Genomic DNA, 16611 nt, shown 5'->3' with positions numbered 1-16611 from the left:
CCTGAGTGGACTGCTGCTCTGACCACACACTCAGGGCTGCACGGTCCCTGCTCACCCCGCCTTGCGTCACCCGAGCTGGTGACAGTCTACAAACCGGCAGAGCCGCGGCCCCTGCCAGGGGCAGAGGGTCGTGTCCCTGGAGAACGGCGCCCCGTGGGACCCGCCAGGTGGCAGAGTGTCGGGAAAGGCTGGCCCAGCCACCTGCTGCGCCCACCATGTTCTCTGGCCAGTGCTGGCCAGGGGCCTCCAGAGAGTCTGGAGGGGAGAGGAGGACCCTCAAGAGGGACTTTCTGTGGGAGGGAGAACCCGCCCTGAAGCCCTCGGGTTCGGGCAGACCTGCCGGGCCCGCCCAGGGCCCAAGGCCCAAACTCAGGCCTTGCACAGAAGCCCCAGGGCGGCCAGCCACAGTTCACGCTGTTGGCCTGCCTGCCCGGGACAGGACTCAGCAGCCTGAGTTGCAGCTTCCGCCCTCCCGAGAAGCCCCGCGACTTCTGATGCCTGGAATCGTCGACGGTCGGAGAAGGAGCCCACCCACACCAAGAGCTGGAATTTTAAACTCTGAGGTCTCTGGTGGAAAAACATCCAGCGGACTCTATTACATTACGTCCGGGCAAATAAAACAGTCTCCAAGGAACCGGTCCTCCCGGCCGCCCCCGCTCGAGGGCACACACCAGCACCAGCCGTGGCCTGCACCCCAGTCCTCACGGCAGCCACAGGCCACCCGCCCGAGTCTCAGCCCCGGGAGTCCCACCAGTCCAGCCAGGACGCTGGTCTCTGTTCCACTGAGGCCCCCAGCAGCTCCAGGGCCCCTCCCTTCTCAGGAGGGAAGGGCGGCCACACACACCAAGTGCGCTGCAGCCTGCTGCCCCCCACTGTCCATGCAAGGGAGGGGGTCGGAGCAGGGCCAGGGCCCCCACCCACCCACTGCCGGCACCTCTAAGGTCCGGCAGAGAGGACTCTGGATGGCAACCCGGGCGGGCCTTCCACGCCAGCCCTGGGCGGACAGGCCAACAGCTGCGCTCTCCTTCCTGCTCGAAACCCCCGGGCAGGAAAACGCACAGGCCAAGCCTCGTGCAAGGCCTTCCGGCACCGGCTGTGGCCCCCCTGCCAGCCCCGGGGCCACAGTGCCACAGCGCCCACTCCCCCAGCCCGCCTGCACCTCCGCCACGTCACCCCCCCCCCCCCCACCTCTCTGCAGCATCTCAGAGCGTCTAATCTCCCTGGAGCCCAGGACGAGCCATCAGCACGAAATCCAGGGGCTGCAGGCGGCCGGCTGTCTCAGCTGCAGCTCCCACCTGCTTGTTCACCTGTCCTCCCAGCTCCCCGCTGGAACCGTCCCGCCTCACAACCCCCACCCTTGTGGAATGAGGGCCTTAGGCCCAGCCTCCAGTATGACCATGTCCTCAAGTGCGTTCCCTGTACCCAGAGAAATCCAGGCGTGATCGAGCTCCCGAGTGCAGGGGGGGCGGGGGGCACCCCCTCCCGCTAACCACACTGAGTGTGCGCCAGGCCCTGTGGGCGCCCCTGGCCGGCTCTGTCCTCTCCAGGGGCTGTGGGTTGGGCAGCGATCTGTGCTTCTCTAAGAGGGTGGGGGGGAGATGGAGAGAGGTAACCTCCAGCTCAGAGCCCCGATCGCCCTCCACACAAGGGAGGGGTCTGTGACCCCCCACCAGCGTCTGGGGTCTTGGGCTGACCAGATTTGTGAGGCACAGCCCCCACCCAAGCAGCACCCTCCAGCCCAGCTCAGCGACCATGGTCATCAAGGCGGCCCAGCAGGCAGCACTCGGCAGGACAACAGCCTGGGCAGCCACAGACAGGCTTGGACCCTCCGGACAGAGGAGCGGAGGGACTGTCCCCCGCCCCCACAGCAAGCGCAGGCCCACAGTGGCCCCCTCCACTGGGAGAACAGCGGGCTGGGGCACTGGAACACACCCCCCGCTGCCCTGCACCCCAAACTCTCCACCCGAGGGCCTGTGCGTTCTCCCGGCTGGAGGCCAGCTCCCTGCAGCGCTCACCTGGCCTCGGACGCCACCTCGGCCCTGGGGGCCCCCCAGCCTCACTGGTGGGCCCCCACATTCAGCCCTCATCGCTGATATCGGCCTGGGTTGGGGGATCAGGGCTCACAGAGCCGATGCGTCTGCTAAGCATAGCCTCAGTGGACACGTCTGTTCTCTTTTTTTCCCGGCTGAGCGGCTCTGAAGCCCTGTGACTGGGCCCTGAACCGCCCCCCGGGCGGCCCTGCACCGACTTTGTTCGGGAGGGTGCCGCTCGCAGCCCCCAAACCCCTGCCTCCGGCCAGAAGCGCAGGGTCTGGGCTGGGGGCTAAGCATCAGCCTCTTTGAGACCACAGGCTGCTGCGGGCCCGAGAGAGGCCAGGGCAAGCGGGAGGGCTGGCTCTGGGGCCACGGCCCGGCCAGCAAGCCCGCGGCCCACGCCCGTACTTACAGAATCCACACCTGGTCCCGCCTTCAAAGATGAACCCGTTGGGCACGGCCCCGTAGCGCCGGAGGTCTGACAGCTTCCACTGCCCCGCCACGGCTGGGGGGACGTCCCTGGCCACCACAAGGATGTCGTTGCAGAGGTGCAGGGTGGCGGGGCCGCTCTCCAGCTTGGTGCCCGGAGCCACGATCACGGGGAACCTGTGCACTGGGGCGGGGCGGGGGCGACAGGGTGTTGCTGGGAGCGGACGGCAGCCAGGAGGCACAAGCCCAGGTGTCAGCTCCCGAGGGCGGGGCCACTCGGTGCCACGGCCCCACTCTGTCCCGTCCTCAGGGAACCCGCCCTGATCGCCCCCACCTCCCACCCTAACAAGGCTGGACCAACCCCAGCAAGCTCCGGGAGAAGCACACAGGCCACGGCTGGTAAGTCTGAGGCCTCGGGCGCCTCCTCTGAGAAACCCCGCCCCCCACACAGCACAGCTGCTGTGGTCCCATTCCAAAGATGGGCACACGGAGGCCTAGGAGGCCCAGCCTCCGGCCCCTTCTGGAGAGTCCCAGCCCGGCCGCGGGGACATGCAGGAAACCCCAGGCCCTCCCCGCTCCAGCGAGAGGGTCTCCCCAGCTCTGAGCATGACAATTAGCTCCCCGAGACCTCCTCTCCACCTCAGGCTCAGCCCTTTGCCCCTGAAGCCCCTCAGGAGGGCAGTGGTGAGCTCTTCTCTCCTCACAAGGCCCCCCCTAGCCTCGAAAGGACCTTGGAAGAGGGGTGCATCCCAGAGCAGCCAGGCCCAGGAGCGGACGGCAGCCTCCCGGCCAGTGCCCGCCAGCCCCGCGTCTACCCCGAAGCCGAGGGGCCAGCCCCAGCCCTGCCTCCTCCTCCCGCCCTGAGCCCACCCAAGCTCCCATGGTGGGCAGCAGCCCCCGGGCGAGGACCCTCATAGCCTGGCCCCAGGGGGCCGGGGGTCAGCAACCCATCACCGTGTCCTGGTGATTTCTATTTAAGGTGCCAGGACAGGGCACCGGCTGCCTCTGCGCCAGGCCCCCGCCCACCGGCTGCCTCTGCGCCAGGCCCCCGCCCACTCCCCACCCCAACCCTAGCGGAAGTGCAGTCACGCGCTGAGCCAGGCTGAACTGGCAGGAACCCCGACGGGAGAACTTTCTGGAAGAGGCTCTTCCCTCCTGCCCCCGCGCCCCCTCACTGGGCCGTCCACACATCCCCCACCCTAGACGCCTGATCTGGGGGCTCCCGGAGGAGGGACGAGCCGCTGACCCCTAGCTGGGCTGGGCTGAGGTGAGTGAGGCCCCTTACTCAGGGTGCAAAACAGGGGCCAAGATCAGTGATATTTTAACGATGATTTAAACAACAAAAAGTGCAAAAAGTCCACGGTGAGTGAAACAGCTTAAATAAAGCCCAGGCTGGCTGTGGCATTGGGGAAGGTGTGGACGGAAAGGTTTAAAGACGGCTCACAGGCCAGCTTTGCTTTAGATTTTGATATTTCTGTTCATCGTGGGCTTCGAGCTTTCATTTTTAACTGTTTAAATATTGTGTTAAAACATCATGGCTTTTGAGATAACGCAGGGCTTTGGGACTAAAACATACACAGTGCTACGTGTACGTTAGGTAAGCGACAGGGTCCTACTGGACCCGCACAGGGAGCTACACTTGGTGTCTTGCAGTAACCTGTGATGCACGAGGACCTGAAAGAGAACACACACATGTGCCCACACACACGCATGTGCCCACACACACACACACACGCACAACTGAGCCACTCCGCCGCCTGCCCGAAGCCGACGCAGCACTGTGAGCTAGCTGTGCGGATAAAAGATGCCGTGGGTTCTGACGACACAGCTGGGGGCTGGCCCGCCTCTGCTTGACCAGCCGGGTGGGCATGTGGGGGGGGCTGGGGCTTGTCCTTCTCCAGAGAGCACCCCATCCTGTACCCTGCACCCCCTTGTGGGGCTCAGGGGGGCTGGCTCCTCCTCCCCAAGGCTCCAGGGTCAGGCAGTCACCCGCTTGGGCTAAAGGCCCGCAGGTCATATGTATGTGGCCAAGTTCGGGAGCTCAAGAGGCATCTCCCCTGTGAACCCACCATCGCCCCAATCACGGCCGACCAGAGAGCGCTCAGCAGGCACTGGGAGTCGTGACCTGGCCTCTGCAGCCCAGCGGTGAGACCCCCAGGGACCCCCGAGGGCAGGAAGAGACCGTCCCCGTGGGCTCTGGCCGCACTCACCCTCGCCCAGCGCGTAGCGGATCCGGGCGTCCCAGGCGCACATGGCCTCGCGGCTGTCGAAGCCCAGCATGACGGCCTGAGACAGACAGACGATGGCCAGCGTGTGGGCCAGGCCCTCGTAGGGCAGGCCGGGCTCCAGCCCGCAGATGTCCTCCAGCGTCAGGCTGCTACGCTCCCGAAGCCCCTTGGCGCGCTCCGACTTGTCCTTGTAGGCCAGCATCAGCAGGCAGTCTGTGGGGGGCGTGGGGGTGGGGGTCAGTGCGGCCACCCCCCCGAGTGCCCGGCACCACCCCCGCCGCACCCCAGAGACCCAGGCTCCAGGCACGGCCGGCCCCCAGCAAGCCCCGGGCACCCTGAGCCTCCAGCCCCTCGTGTGCAAAAGGTACCCCCACCCACACGGCCACGGGCCACACAGGCAGAAGTGGGTTCGGGACACTCCCTGGCGAGGACCCACCCACCCGGCCTGGGGCCTCCAGCTGGGGCCTGCACCCTGCCCCGGCCCTGGGGGGACGCCGCTCCAAACACAAACATGGCACTGAGCCACCTGTGTGGCCCTGGCGAGCCGCCCTGGGTCGGGGCCTCCGTGTCCCTCCTAAGTGTAGGCACACCCCGCCCGGTCACACCCAGTTTCTGCTGAGGGTGAGGGTGCCAGGCCTGATGCGAACACCGAGACCCTGGGGTGCGAGGTGGCCCCAAGCTCAGTGAACCAGCCCCCTCGTCGGGGCAGGAGAGGGCTGGGGGTGGGCACTGGAGGACCTCTCGGGATGGAGCACTTCCCCGCCCCACCCAACACTGGAGACGCCTCCCTGCAGACCCAAGGGACACCCGGACCCCAGAGCCTGACTCCACACTCAGCTTGGCCAGCAGACGGAGAGCAAGGGTGGCGCCTCCTGCCTGCCCGCCGTCAACCCCTGCCCTGTGAAGACAGAGGTCGGACGGCGTGTCCTGGACGCACACACCGCTGCGGTCAGGTGGGGATGCAGCCACAGGTAGGCTGGACACCAGCCTGCGGGACGGGCTGGCTCCGACAAGCTCCTATTAACAAATCTCCAAAGCCTGTGATGGGGCTCCGCTTCCTATCTGAGACCCTGTCCCTAGCGTTTGAAATGCTTATGTCAGGAAAAAAAAAAAAAAAGCAAGGATGTTTTCATTCTCAGGGGAATACACAGAACCCCAGAGCCCACGGAAATCCACCTGCCCACCCCAGGGGAATACACAGAACCCCAGAGCCCATGGAAACCCACCTGCCACCCGAGGGTTCGGGCATGTTCTCTCCAGAACATAGCTCCCTTGGAAACGCGTGGCCCGGCCCAGAGAGAAATTAGTCACAAAGGGCACGTGTTGTTATGGAAATGCCCCCCAAGTGTCACCAGAGGCTCCAGAGGAGAAAGCCTTGGGAGGCCATGAACGCAGAGAGACTCCCAGCAAAGAAGCGCGTGGACACCGGGGCGGCCACGGGCAGGAGCCGGCCGTGCAGGCGCCCGGCTGGCCACGGGCGGGAGCCCAGCGTGCGCACGGCCCTGTCACCCACACCAGGCTGCTCCCCCGACACGCCAAGTTCCTCCTGCCGCTCCTCCCCCCGGGAAGACCGGCCTCTCCCGTGGGTGTCGCCGTGCGGCTGGCCGTCCCGTCTCCCGTCTGCCCGCCCCCCACCCTGGGAGACAAGCTCGCGAAGGCGGTGCTCTTCTACTGTGACAGTCTGGTCACCCAGCACCAATGAGGGTGAGGCCCTCCTATCCCAGGAACGACTGTTTGCTTCGGTCGTGGCCTGACCAGCAAAGGCAGGGCAAGACTGTCACTTCCTTTGTTTCTAGGAGCTATGCTCCCTATGATGTAGCCAAGAGCAGGGTCTGTAAACTTTCCTGTGAAGAGTCAGACAGTAACTATATTCCACTGTGTGGGCCACGCAGCCTCTGTCACAGTTTTTTCTGTTCACTATTTATTTATTTGGCTGTGCCGGGTCTTAGCTGCAGCCCTGGGGGGTTTGGTCTTCGCAGCGGCAGGCAGGATCTGCAGGATCTTTCATTGCGGCCTGTGGGAGCTAGTTTCCCTATCAGGGATCGAACCCGCACCTCCTGCATTGGGAGCGTGGAGTCTTAGCCACTCAACTACCCAGGAAGTCCCTGTCACAGCTTCTTAACTGCAAAAGCAGCCAGAGACCACACACATGTGTATGGCTGCGTTATGACAAAACTTCATCACAGAAGCAAGAGACGGGCGGATTTGGCTCAGGCCCTGGATTTGCCAATTTGTGGTCTGGAGTCCAGCTTGCCACAAGGGCCCCTGGGCTGCCCCACGGCTCCCTGATGCCTCCCGCTATCACAGGAGGAGGACGCCTGCCCTTGCAAGGCTGGTTTGGCTCACAGCCAAACCTCTGCGTGGCAGAGCCAACATCTGTCCCCAAGACCCTTTTCCCCCTGCCTACCCAGTCTTCCCGGATCCTGGCTCTGTCTGAAATCAGCTCACAGCATACTCCTTACAGAGATTTGAGAATAGACTCGTGCCCTCACCTGTCTGTGGCAGGGTAAATGGGGAACCCCTCAAAAAAACGTGTCCACGTCCTGACTCCCAGAACCTGCAGACATGCCCTCGTTTGGAGAAAGGGTCTGTGCAGATGTGGTCAGGTTAAAGATCTCGATGGATTGTCCAAGGGGGCCCCAAATCTAAAGATGAGTGTCCTCATAAGAGACAGGAGGGGAGATACGGACACACAGAGGAGAGGCCATGAGAAGACAAGTCACAGAGCAACATGCCCATGAGTGCAGGAGCCCGAGCAGGCGGGAGAGCGCTCCCCAGAACCTTCGCGAAGCACGTGGCCCTGCCGACACCTTGAGTGTGGGTTTCCAGGCTCCAGGACGGGGAGAGAGCACATCTCTCTTGTCTTGAGCCCCTGGGTTTGCGATACTTTGTTACCGCAGCCCCAGGAAGCTGAGACATCAGGCCGGTCACTGGTCTCATTTTTCAATATGAATGTGAACGGCGGCGGGGGAGCGGACACGGCTGTGTGCCGAGCCCCACCTTCTGCCCAGTGGAAGCTGCCCGCAGTCACAGCCCAGTGACGGCGGCGGCCGGAGGAGTCACCTCCGGACCCTGCCGTGGTCTCCCACAAGCTGGGGCAGGACGCGGCTCAGGAGAGGGGCGGCAAGTGTGGGGCCGGGAGGGGCCCCGGTCCGGCAGCTGCCCTGCCCCTCCCCTCCCATTGCTCCAGCCATAAAGGGGTCCTATCTTTAAAACCCATCCTATAGAGAGTGCTGCTTAGTGAAAAGCTGTGGAAGGAACAGGCACCAGGGAAATGGGAATTCTCAGGTCTGGGACCTGAGACAATGCGGGTCTCAGAGCTGCTCTGCACCTGGGCGAGCGCCCGAGCCTCCAGGGGCAGCAGCCCACTGGCCCGGGACACACCGCATGGAGGACACAGGGGCCTGCACCAGCTGCTCAGCCCGACCGGGGCCCCCCACCGCGAGCACCCAGGGCTGCACCCCTCACACGAGGCCCCATGAGTGAGGCTGGTCCCTCAGCAAGGTCTCCCGGTCACCAGTGAGGGAGCGCCACCAGCCTTCCCACCCTGCGCCTGGGGCGCCTGCTTCATCTCCATGCCAGGCCCCGTGGGCCCAAGGACCCCGCTCACAGCAGCCAGCCTCAGCCAGGCGGCCACCGGGCCTGGAGCCGCTGGGACCCCAGGGGTGGGAGCTGAAGCCTCCCGCGGGGCCTGGAGGGCGGCCTGGAAGGGGCAGCTCGGGCAGGGGGTGGAGTGGATCGGGGTGGTCGTGCTGAAGGGAGGCAGAGAGGGGCCGCCACCAAAGTGGGAAGATGAAACGAGGTGGTCCACACACAGACACACACACACACCCGGTCACACATGCCTGCATGCTCACACACACACACCTGCTCGCTTGCACGCACACATGCACACACACACACACACACACACACACTCTGCGTGGGCACTGCGGTGGGGACCGTCTGACTGGTCAAAGCCCCACGCCTGTGACCAGAGACACCCCCACTCAGCTCATAGAGCCTCTACTTTCAAATGAGAGCTCCGCAGAGTCGAGGCACTAACACAGCCTTGGCTGGGCACGCAGAGGCCCTCAGCCACAGGCCAGCCAGCAGGGACGTCGGCCGGGAGCCAGACACCGTCCCATCACCGCCAAACCCTGGGGAGGGTCTGCCTGTGGACCACGCACACCCATCCTGGCCACCTACACCCACCTGCACTGAGCCGAGCCAGGGGCAGGGGGCAGGTTCCTGGTGTAGAAAAGGCAAAGGCCCAGCGGCCCCGCTTACTGAAAGGGCCGCTGAAAAACACCCGCTGGGGCCCCTCGGAGCCCACCCCACCTCCTTTTCCATCCCCCCGCCTGGCAGCCTCCCCTGCAGCACTAAGTCCAGTTCACTCTGCTCATGGGAGGCCCAGGGACCTGGGGACACGGCCCAGCTTCTGTGCAGCCGAAACCCAAGAGGGGAGCTGGTCAGAACGTGGAAAAGGTGGACAAAGAAGCAAACCCTGAGGACGTGCTCTTCAGGGGCCCGGAGCGGGCACCTGATCACAGCACCTGTTCATGGGCCTCCCAGACGGGACACAGGCTCCCAAGGGGCGAAAGGCAGCAGCCCGGCAGCACACAGGGAACAGCATCGTGCCAGAGGGAACAGCCAGTGCAGAAGCCCAGAGGCCAGCATGCGGCTGGGGAAGAGCCATCTGAGATGTAGGTGGGGTCCAGCCAGGTGGGCCTGCTGAGCCAGGCTGGGGCCTCATCCCAGCTCACGGGAGCCTGAGAGCCGTCATCAAACAGGGCCCAGGCTGGCTGCGTGTGGAGAGTGGGCACAGCGCAACAGCAAAGCTGTCCCGGCCAGGGGAGCTGCTGGCTAGGCTGGGCAGAGGAAAGGGGGCCCAGGCTCTGCAGTAACCACAGTGACAGCGGGCAGGGCCTTCCCCCTGCCAGAGGCCGGCCAGCTCACGGGACAGCTTGGTGGGCAGAGGCAGGGCTGAGGGAAAGGAAAGAAGAGGATGATTCTGGATGGGGGCGGGGGGGACCTGGGGAGAGGAGGGGGCGGCAAGGCGGGGTGGGGTTTCTGTCACAGACACATGAGCCCAAGAGGCCCAAGGGACGCCAGGCGGCCTGCACGCAGGCAGCTGGACACGGCGCCTGAAGATGTAAAAATAACCACGAGAGTCATGGGCACCCGGAGGCATTTACGGCCCGGGGCTGAGCGCCTGGGAGGGCGGCCGGGAAGCCGCGGGCCTCTGGGCCTCGTGGGGGTGGGGGGCCGGCAGGGAGGACGGAACCGGCAAGGGAGACAAGGCGGACGCCCACCCACGGGGACACGGCCGGAGCAGCGCTGTGGGGCTCAGTGCTCGTCGGTCATGGTGACCTTGGGCTGTGCCTTCCGCAGAGCCGCTGGGCAACAGCCCCAGGGGCCGCCCGAGGGCTGGGGCTGGGGGCTGCTGACCAGACCTGCCTGCCGGGGCCCCAGGCCACCTGACCCACCGGCCTCCTGACACACAGGCCCAGGCCTGCTGCTGATCCTATTCAGGGGGAGAGTGCCCACCATGTGTGTGTGTGCAGGATGCCACGGGGCTTCGCAGGGCTCCAGGGGGCTTCGCGGGGCTCCAGGGGGCTTCGTGGGGCTCCAGGGGGCTTTGCGGGGCACCAGGGGGCTTTGTGGGGCTCCAGGGGGCTTCGTGGGGCTCCAGGGGGCTTCGCGGGGATCCAGGGGGCTTCGTGGGGCTCTGGATGCTTCGCGGGCTCAGCACACAGGCGGCAGCAGGAGCAGTCAGGGCCCTGGGCCCCCTGCAAACCCGCTGCCCATCCACCCTCTGCAGGGACTACCCTGCAAGCCCAGTGAGGACTCATTCTCATCATGCAATTGGTCAGAGCAGCAGCCAGACCTGACCTGGGGTGCTCCGACTCCGGGTTGGACCCAGGGGCTGCAGGAAGCCTGGCCCTCCATGTCAAGGGTCCACGGGGACCAGAGGGCTGGTCTCCACCCTCAGCCCGTGCTTGGGGGCCAGCCCAACCCCAGGACTGAGATAGGACACCCATTCCCAGGGGACACGGCCGATCCCAGGCCAGAAGGTGGGGCCAGGGCAGGACCCTCCTGGGCGTCACCACCTGGGAGCCCTCCCGTCTTCAAACGTGCCCACCTCAGCAGGGCTGCCACTGCATGGGGTGGGACAGAGGCCGGTGGTATGGAGGCTTAGGGGGCATGTGCCCTGAGTACCCCGTTCCTGGGTTTGTCTGCAGGACCCAGGTGTTGCTGAGAGCGGCTGGGCTCCCAACCTGTGTCCCCTGGCAGGCCCCAGCCCCAGCATCACCTGTGAGGCTGAGTCAGGGTCCCTGCCCTCCAGGAACTCAGCACTAGGAGGGAGCGTAGACGGCAGGGGGAGCACTGGACCAGCCCTCCCCAGGACAGGAGAGGCGTGGACTGCCTGCTGGCCAAAGGGCAGAGCACACGGGGTTGGGGGAGGGGTCAGGAGACCACACCCACTCATCCAGGGCCATAGCCCTTGGATCACCAGGTCTTAGCCTGCTGTCTACAAGGCCCTGCCAGCTCCAGGACTCAGGGTCCCTCCTGCCAGCTTTTCTGGGCAGAATAACGCGGCCCCGGCAGCGCACACGGGAGTCCCTGCAGCAGGGCCCTCGGAACCAGTGCCCGGGGAGCTGCCCTGGCTCTGCACGCCTCGCCCATGGGTGGGCCGCCCTCCAGAGCTCAACCACGGGAGAGACCAACTCCTACCATCCTGAGCCTCGACCCAGGGAGGCGCAGAGAGAGGCTGCCCAGGGTCAGCCGGGGAGGGCCACACCACCCTCCTCTCACGGGGGCCTGGCCCGGGGAAAGGACCCGGACAGGAATTCTCGGGCCAGGACAGAGGTGGGGACCCCCGGGGGCAGTTCTCACTGAAGTTTCAGTAAAGCCCGTCCCCTCTTCCCATAGTAGCTCCCCTCCCTCTGATCACCTAAACTTTATTACGAGCGTAAGTGATCTTGGCTAAAACAAAGCACAAACAGCAGAGAAGGGACCAAGTGGAGAGGGGCCCTCTGTGCCCCCCGCCTGCCCAGAGCCTCCAACAACCACTACTGCTCCCCTTGGGCCCACCTGGCAGGGAAACGATTTCTAAAAGCAAGAGCCCTGGGGTCTTCACGAAGAGTAGGCAGGGTGGCCCCTCCTCCCGTCCCCAGGCTCCCCTCTGCTGCAGCCGGGATCTGGGGAGTCTCCGCGGTGAGACCCCCACATGCAAGGGCTTGCCCCCCGCCCGGTCCACCGAGGGAGCCAGTCTTCAGGATAAGGGGGACCAGGCAGCTGCACCCCTCACAGCCAGGGCCCCAGCGAGCCGGAGAGGAGCCGGCTCATCAGCTAAGGGCCAGGGAGGAGAGACAGGGGAGTGGGGACAGATCCTCGGACCGGATGGGGGACCACAGTGGGGGTCCCAAGACTCTGAGGACCAGGACGTGGGGTGCAGGGCTCAGGACGGACAGCAACCCCAAGGGGCCACATGGACCGTCCTCCAGCCCAGTCCTCTCCCGCCCAGTCTCCGGGCAAGGTCCTGCCTGGAGTGCCTAACCCTCTTCTCTGGGGACGTCCCCTCCAGCCCCGCCGCCCTAGCGCCCTGGAGAGGAGGCTCTTCCCTCCCCTGAGGCCCGTGGCACGCTCCCCTCCCGCGAGGCTGCACGTGCGCGACCACCAATAGTCCACGCACAGACTCAAAGTCTGCGGTGGTGAGGAGCCGCTGCCAGAGGGCCCGGTGTACAGGTGTGCCTGCTGGGGCCGGCCAGGGCACAGCCCTCACCCAGCTCTCTAGGATACGGACATGACACCCACCACCAGGGGCTGCACGTCACCATCCGCCCCAGCAAGAGGGACGAGGCCCGCCCGGGGCTGTGCTCAGGCCCTAGCTCATCAGCCTCCCCGCAGGCAGCCCCCGCCCTGGGCCCCAGCCGGCCCCTGCCCCCTCCGTCAACACCGCCTGCGCCCCACCTCGGCCACCCACAGCCTGGCCGGTGCAGGGATTCCACTGTCTCCCGGCCCCTAGCCCTGCCAGGCCTCCTTGAGCTCCCCGGGACTAGGGTCTCCCAGCACCAGGCACGGGGCTGGGCCTGCGAGACCGGTGAGCTGAGTGAAGGGGGTGCGGGGCTCAGGCCCCCTTGGCGGGGATGCTGAGTTCCAGGCAGGAGGAGTGTGTCCAAGGCCAAACGTAGGCCCTTGCCCCGCAACCGTGCGGCTCCCAGAGCCGGCTCGGCCAACGGATAGAGGAGGGGAGCTCCTTGGGAACTGACAGACACCCCTAGGCATGCCGGAAGACCGACAGCCTCGCACGTGTGAGGCAGCGTGCACACACACCCCCAGCAGCCCACAAGGACCCCCGGGGACCTGGGCTGGCTCCAGGGCACCTGTCTCCGGGAACAGCTGCAGCCACCCGGCTCAGAGCCTCCGGGTCGCTGCCGCTCGCTGAGGACTGAGTCTGGAGATGCCCAGCTCCACGTGCCCTCCTCCCAGGGGGCGCGCTGGCCCTGCAGGGGTTCCCAGGACACATCCCCAGAGGAGGCCGCTTTCCCCTTTCTCTGTTCCCACCTGGGCGGTCCAGCCTCAGCTCCACCTGGGCAAGATGGGGGGGTGGTGGTGGCGCCTGGGGTCAACTTGGCCCGGACACCCCATCTGGATTTGGGGCCAGTGACACAGCTCAGTCCCCACTGGGCCGGGACTTTCTGGGATGCTCCCTGCGGCGCGATGGGGGAGGGGGCCAGAACAGGCTCCTGCCCTTTCAGCCCTCAGGTCTCCACGGCTCCCCCAACCCCCTCAGGTCCCTCTGAGGTCCTGTCAGCCCTCCTGCCAAGGGGGGTCGGCCCAGGGATCTGGGGTCTGAGATGACTTCGGGGCTCCGGGCCGAGTCGGGGCGCCAAGAGGGTCCCTGCAGGCCGAGGCCGGGGAGCTCTCCGGTTACAGCCCTCGCCCCGGGGCGCCCGCTGCCGGCTATTTCGGGCGAGCTGGCCGGCGCTCCGGGCCTGCCGGGCGCACGCAGGAGGCCGCGGCGGCCGATCGCGCGCGCCGGGCCCCCGACCCCGCGCCGGCACCCCGCGCCCGCTCACCTGCCACCGGCGAAGGCTTGCGCAGCACCAGCCACCTAGTCTTCCACTGCGGGGACAGAGAGAGCATGAGCCGCCGCCCGCGCCCGCCCCGCCCCGCGCCCGCCGCGGCCCCGACCTTCTTGCCGTCCCGCAGCTTGACCTGGCCCTCCACCAGCGCCGCCTCGGTCATCTTCTGTCATGGTTCCCGCGCCCCGCCGCGCCCTCCCCGCCGCCCCGCGGGCCGCCCAGCCCAGGGTCACTTTCAAAATAGCTCCGCGAGCGCCGTGCGCCGGCCGGCGGGGCGGCGGGCGGGGCGGCGCGCGCGGCGGGCGGGGCCGAGGTGCCAGCCCGTCGGTCCTGCCCCACCCGCGCCCCGCCTGGGCGATGCGCCCCCCGCGGCACCTGGGGCCACCTGAGCGCCCTGCCCTCCGGGACCGCGCGCTGCCGAAGCTCGGACCCTGGGGCTCCGACGCTGCTCACCCCAGTGGGGTGGGCGGGGGAGGGGGCCCCCCCTTCCGAAAGCAAAGGCAACGACCACCGGAAGAGGCATCCGCCCTGGGTGGGTCCCGGTTTGCAAGTGTGCCTTCCTCTAAGCTGGCTCACCCTCGCGCACCTGTCCTTCCCACCACCCCTGAGCTGTCACCGGACACCACAGACCTCTGGCCAGGACGTCGCCTCACTCCCCAACCCAGCTCTCCTGCCTGCTCCCTGTTCCCTTCCAACCCCTCAGACCACCCCTGCTCCATAGGCAGGAGGATGGGGGGGGGTGTCATTCCTGTCCCCTGGCAGCAAGGACCCCAGTGTGGACTGCTGCCGGGGGTTAGTGGGGCCAGTGCCCCAAGTCGGTCTGGTCCCAGGCCTGCACGCCCTGCCACTGGCTGCTAGGGGGGGAGGTCCGTCCCTCCAGGCTGCTCTGTAAAAGCCCGTGAGAGAGCCCCCATTGCAGCGGGGGAGCTCTGAGCCTCGGGTTTCCCGTCCTTCCACCCACAGCCCCTGCTCAGCTGCCCAGGTTCTTTGGGAACCCAGGTGAGTCCACATCTCAGATGTCAGCCCCCATTTCTGAGACGACCTCCAACACTCACGCCTTTAGGAGTGTCGACGAGGCCCCGGGGCCAGTGGCAAAGACAGGCCGGCACTCTGAAAAGCAAAGAGAAGCAGTGCGCCCCAGCCGGGGTCCCACCCTGAGGCGGCTGAGGATCTGGCCGGGAGGAGGGAGGAAGGCTCTGCGGTGTCCTGTTACCCTGAAATCCGCACGAGTAGGAACGCGGGTGCGTGTCGTCATCCCGTCCAGGTCTTGCCTCTCACGGAGAAGGATCTAATACTCAGAACCACAGGCACCTCCAGGACTGACCCCTGTTGGCTAAGCCGTGAGCAGGGCATGGGGTCCTGTGGGCGGGAAGACTGCTGGGCTGGGGTCCCAGCTCAGCAACCACCATGCTGGGCATAGAGAGGACCAAGTCTGTCCTCTCTGTGCACCTCTGTCCCTGTTGTCCCTGGGAATCTGAGAAGGCAGGGCCCTGGGGGGGGCAATGAGCTCAGTTCGAATGTCCTGGGAATGCGTGCCCAGGGTGTGATGCGGAGCAGGGTCACCCCAGGCCCAGGAGGCGCCTCGCTCTCCCCTCCTCCAGGGGCACCGCCTCTGCAGGGCGGCTGCCCGCTCATCCCAGGCCCCCCAGCCGCTGGCCCAGGACAGCCAGCAGCGAGCCGGGCGGCGCTGGGGGGCTGTGGCCACCAGCACATCTGCCACCCCAGGCGCCTGGCACATGCTCATCCCCACGGGGAGGGGCAGTGCCCTGCCGCATTCCGCAGCACTGGCCCCAACCCAGGCTCCTGCCACGCCCGGCAGCTGCACCTGCTCCCACATGGGCCCCAGAAAACGCGGGCTGCTGTGGGGACAGACGGCTGCCCACCGCCCCCCGCCAACGCCGGCGACTGAGAGGCAGGCCCAACTTCCAGCCTTGCTCTGGACCTGGGGCGGGGGGATCCTGGCCTCTCATTCCTAAGCTCCTGCTGTGGACCAAATGCTTGTGTCCCCCCCCACAAATTCATGTTGAAGGCCAACCCCCAAGGGGATGGTACAAAGAAGCAGGGTTTGGGGGGTGATAAGGTTGTGAGGGTGGATCCCCAGGACTGGATTAGCGTCCTCGTAAGAAGACGTGATCTTTCTCCCCACCCACCCTGAGGACACAGCCAGAGGCAGCCATCTGCACGCCCGGAAGAGGGCCCCCACCCCAGACCCCAACCAGGCTGGCACCCAGATCTCTGACTTCCGGCCTCAGCAACTGTTGAGAACTGCATCTGTTGTTTCAGCCTCGCAGTCTACAGTATTTCTGTCATAGCTGCCTAAGCAGACTCAGACAGTTCCCTCAGCCGTGGCAGCCAGAGTCGCTGGTGGCAAGTGGCAGAAGCCGACTCTGGTCACTGAAGCGGGAAGGAATCTGTGGGAAGATCGTTAGGCCTCAGGTGGAACCCAGGGCAGGCGGGGATCAGCAGGACCTGCAGGAGGCCAGGGGCACAGCCACGCTCCGGAGACCTGATGCCACCGCAGCTCTGCACCACTGCCCGGGCAGACTCCAAAGCCACGGGCCACGGCTGCTGCCTTCCAAGAAGCCCACCACCATCACGGGTCAGAGCCGGCTGATCACACGGCCGCGGGCGCTGCTGCTGGACGTCACCGCCAAGGACACTGCCACCACGGCCAGACCCTGTGGCCACAGGGCACGGTCACCCCATCAGTGGCTCTGCAGCCGCGGGACCTGCCGTCCGATGCTGCACCTGACCCTCGACAGCCCAATGAACGTTAATCGTCGCACGACTTCTCTGGCCTGTTTCCTCTTCCAGCCTGACATTATGATGATGAGCTCCTGAAGGACAGGG

The 16611-nt window shown here is 66.1% G+C and overlaps 1 protein-coding gene across 6 annotated transcripts in view; it reads right to left on the bottom strand.

Annotated features, from left to right (window-relative positions):
* The window catches only part of DOK7 (docking protein 7), a 38040-nt gene extending 22608 nt beyond the window's left edge, over positions 1–15432 (bottom strand). Inside the window, exons 1-4 of one of the 6 annotated variants that reach the window (XM_025290562.3) lie at positions 14817–14905; positions 13756–13801; positions 4673–4903; positions 2446–2646 (exon numbers count right to left, since the gene is read on the bottom strand). In XM_025290562.3, the coding sequence (XP_025146347.1) occupies positions 2446–2646; positions 4673–4892 (421 nt within the window). In that variant the 5' untranslated portion in view covers positions 4893–4903; positions 13756–13801; positions 14817–14905. Of the gene's footprint in view, positions 1–2445; positions 2647–4672; positions 4904–13755; positions 13802–13870; positions 14048–14214; positions 14303–14816; positions 14906–14974 lie in introns of those variants that run through there. The other 5 variants (XM_044945574.2, XM_025290560.3, XM_025290561.3 and 2 more) reach the window with 5 other exon arrangements.
* Positions 15433–16611: the final 1179 nt, after the last annotated feature.

This window comes from Bubalus bubalis, chromosome 7, assembly GCF_019923935.1.
Source record: "Bubalus bubalis isolate 160015118507 breed Murrah chromosome 7, NDDB_SH_1, whole genome shotgun sequence".
NCBI lineage: Eukaryota > Metazoa > Chordata > Mammalia > Artiodactyla > Bovidae > Bubalus > Bubalus bubalis.
The sequence above is the reverse complement of the archived record's forward strand: the minus strand, read 5'-3'. Positions and strand labels throughout refer to the sequence as shown.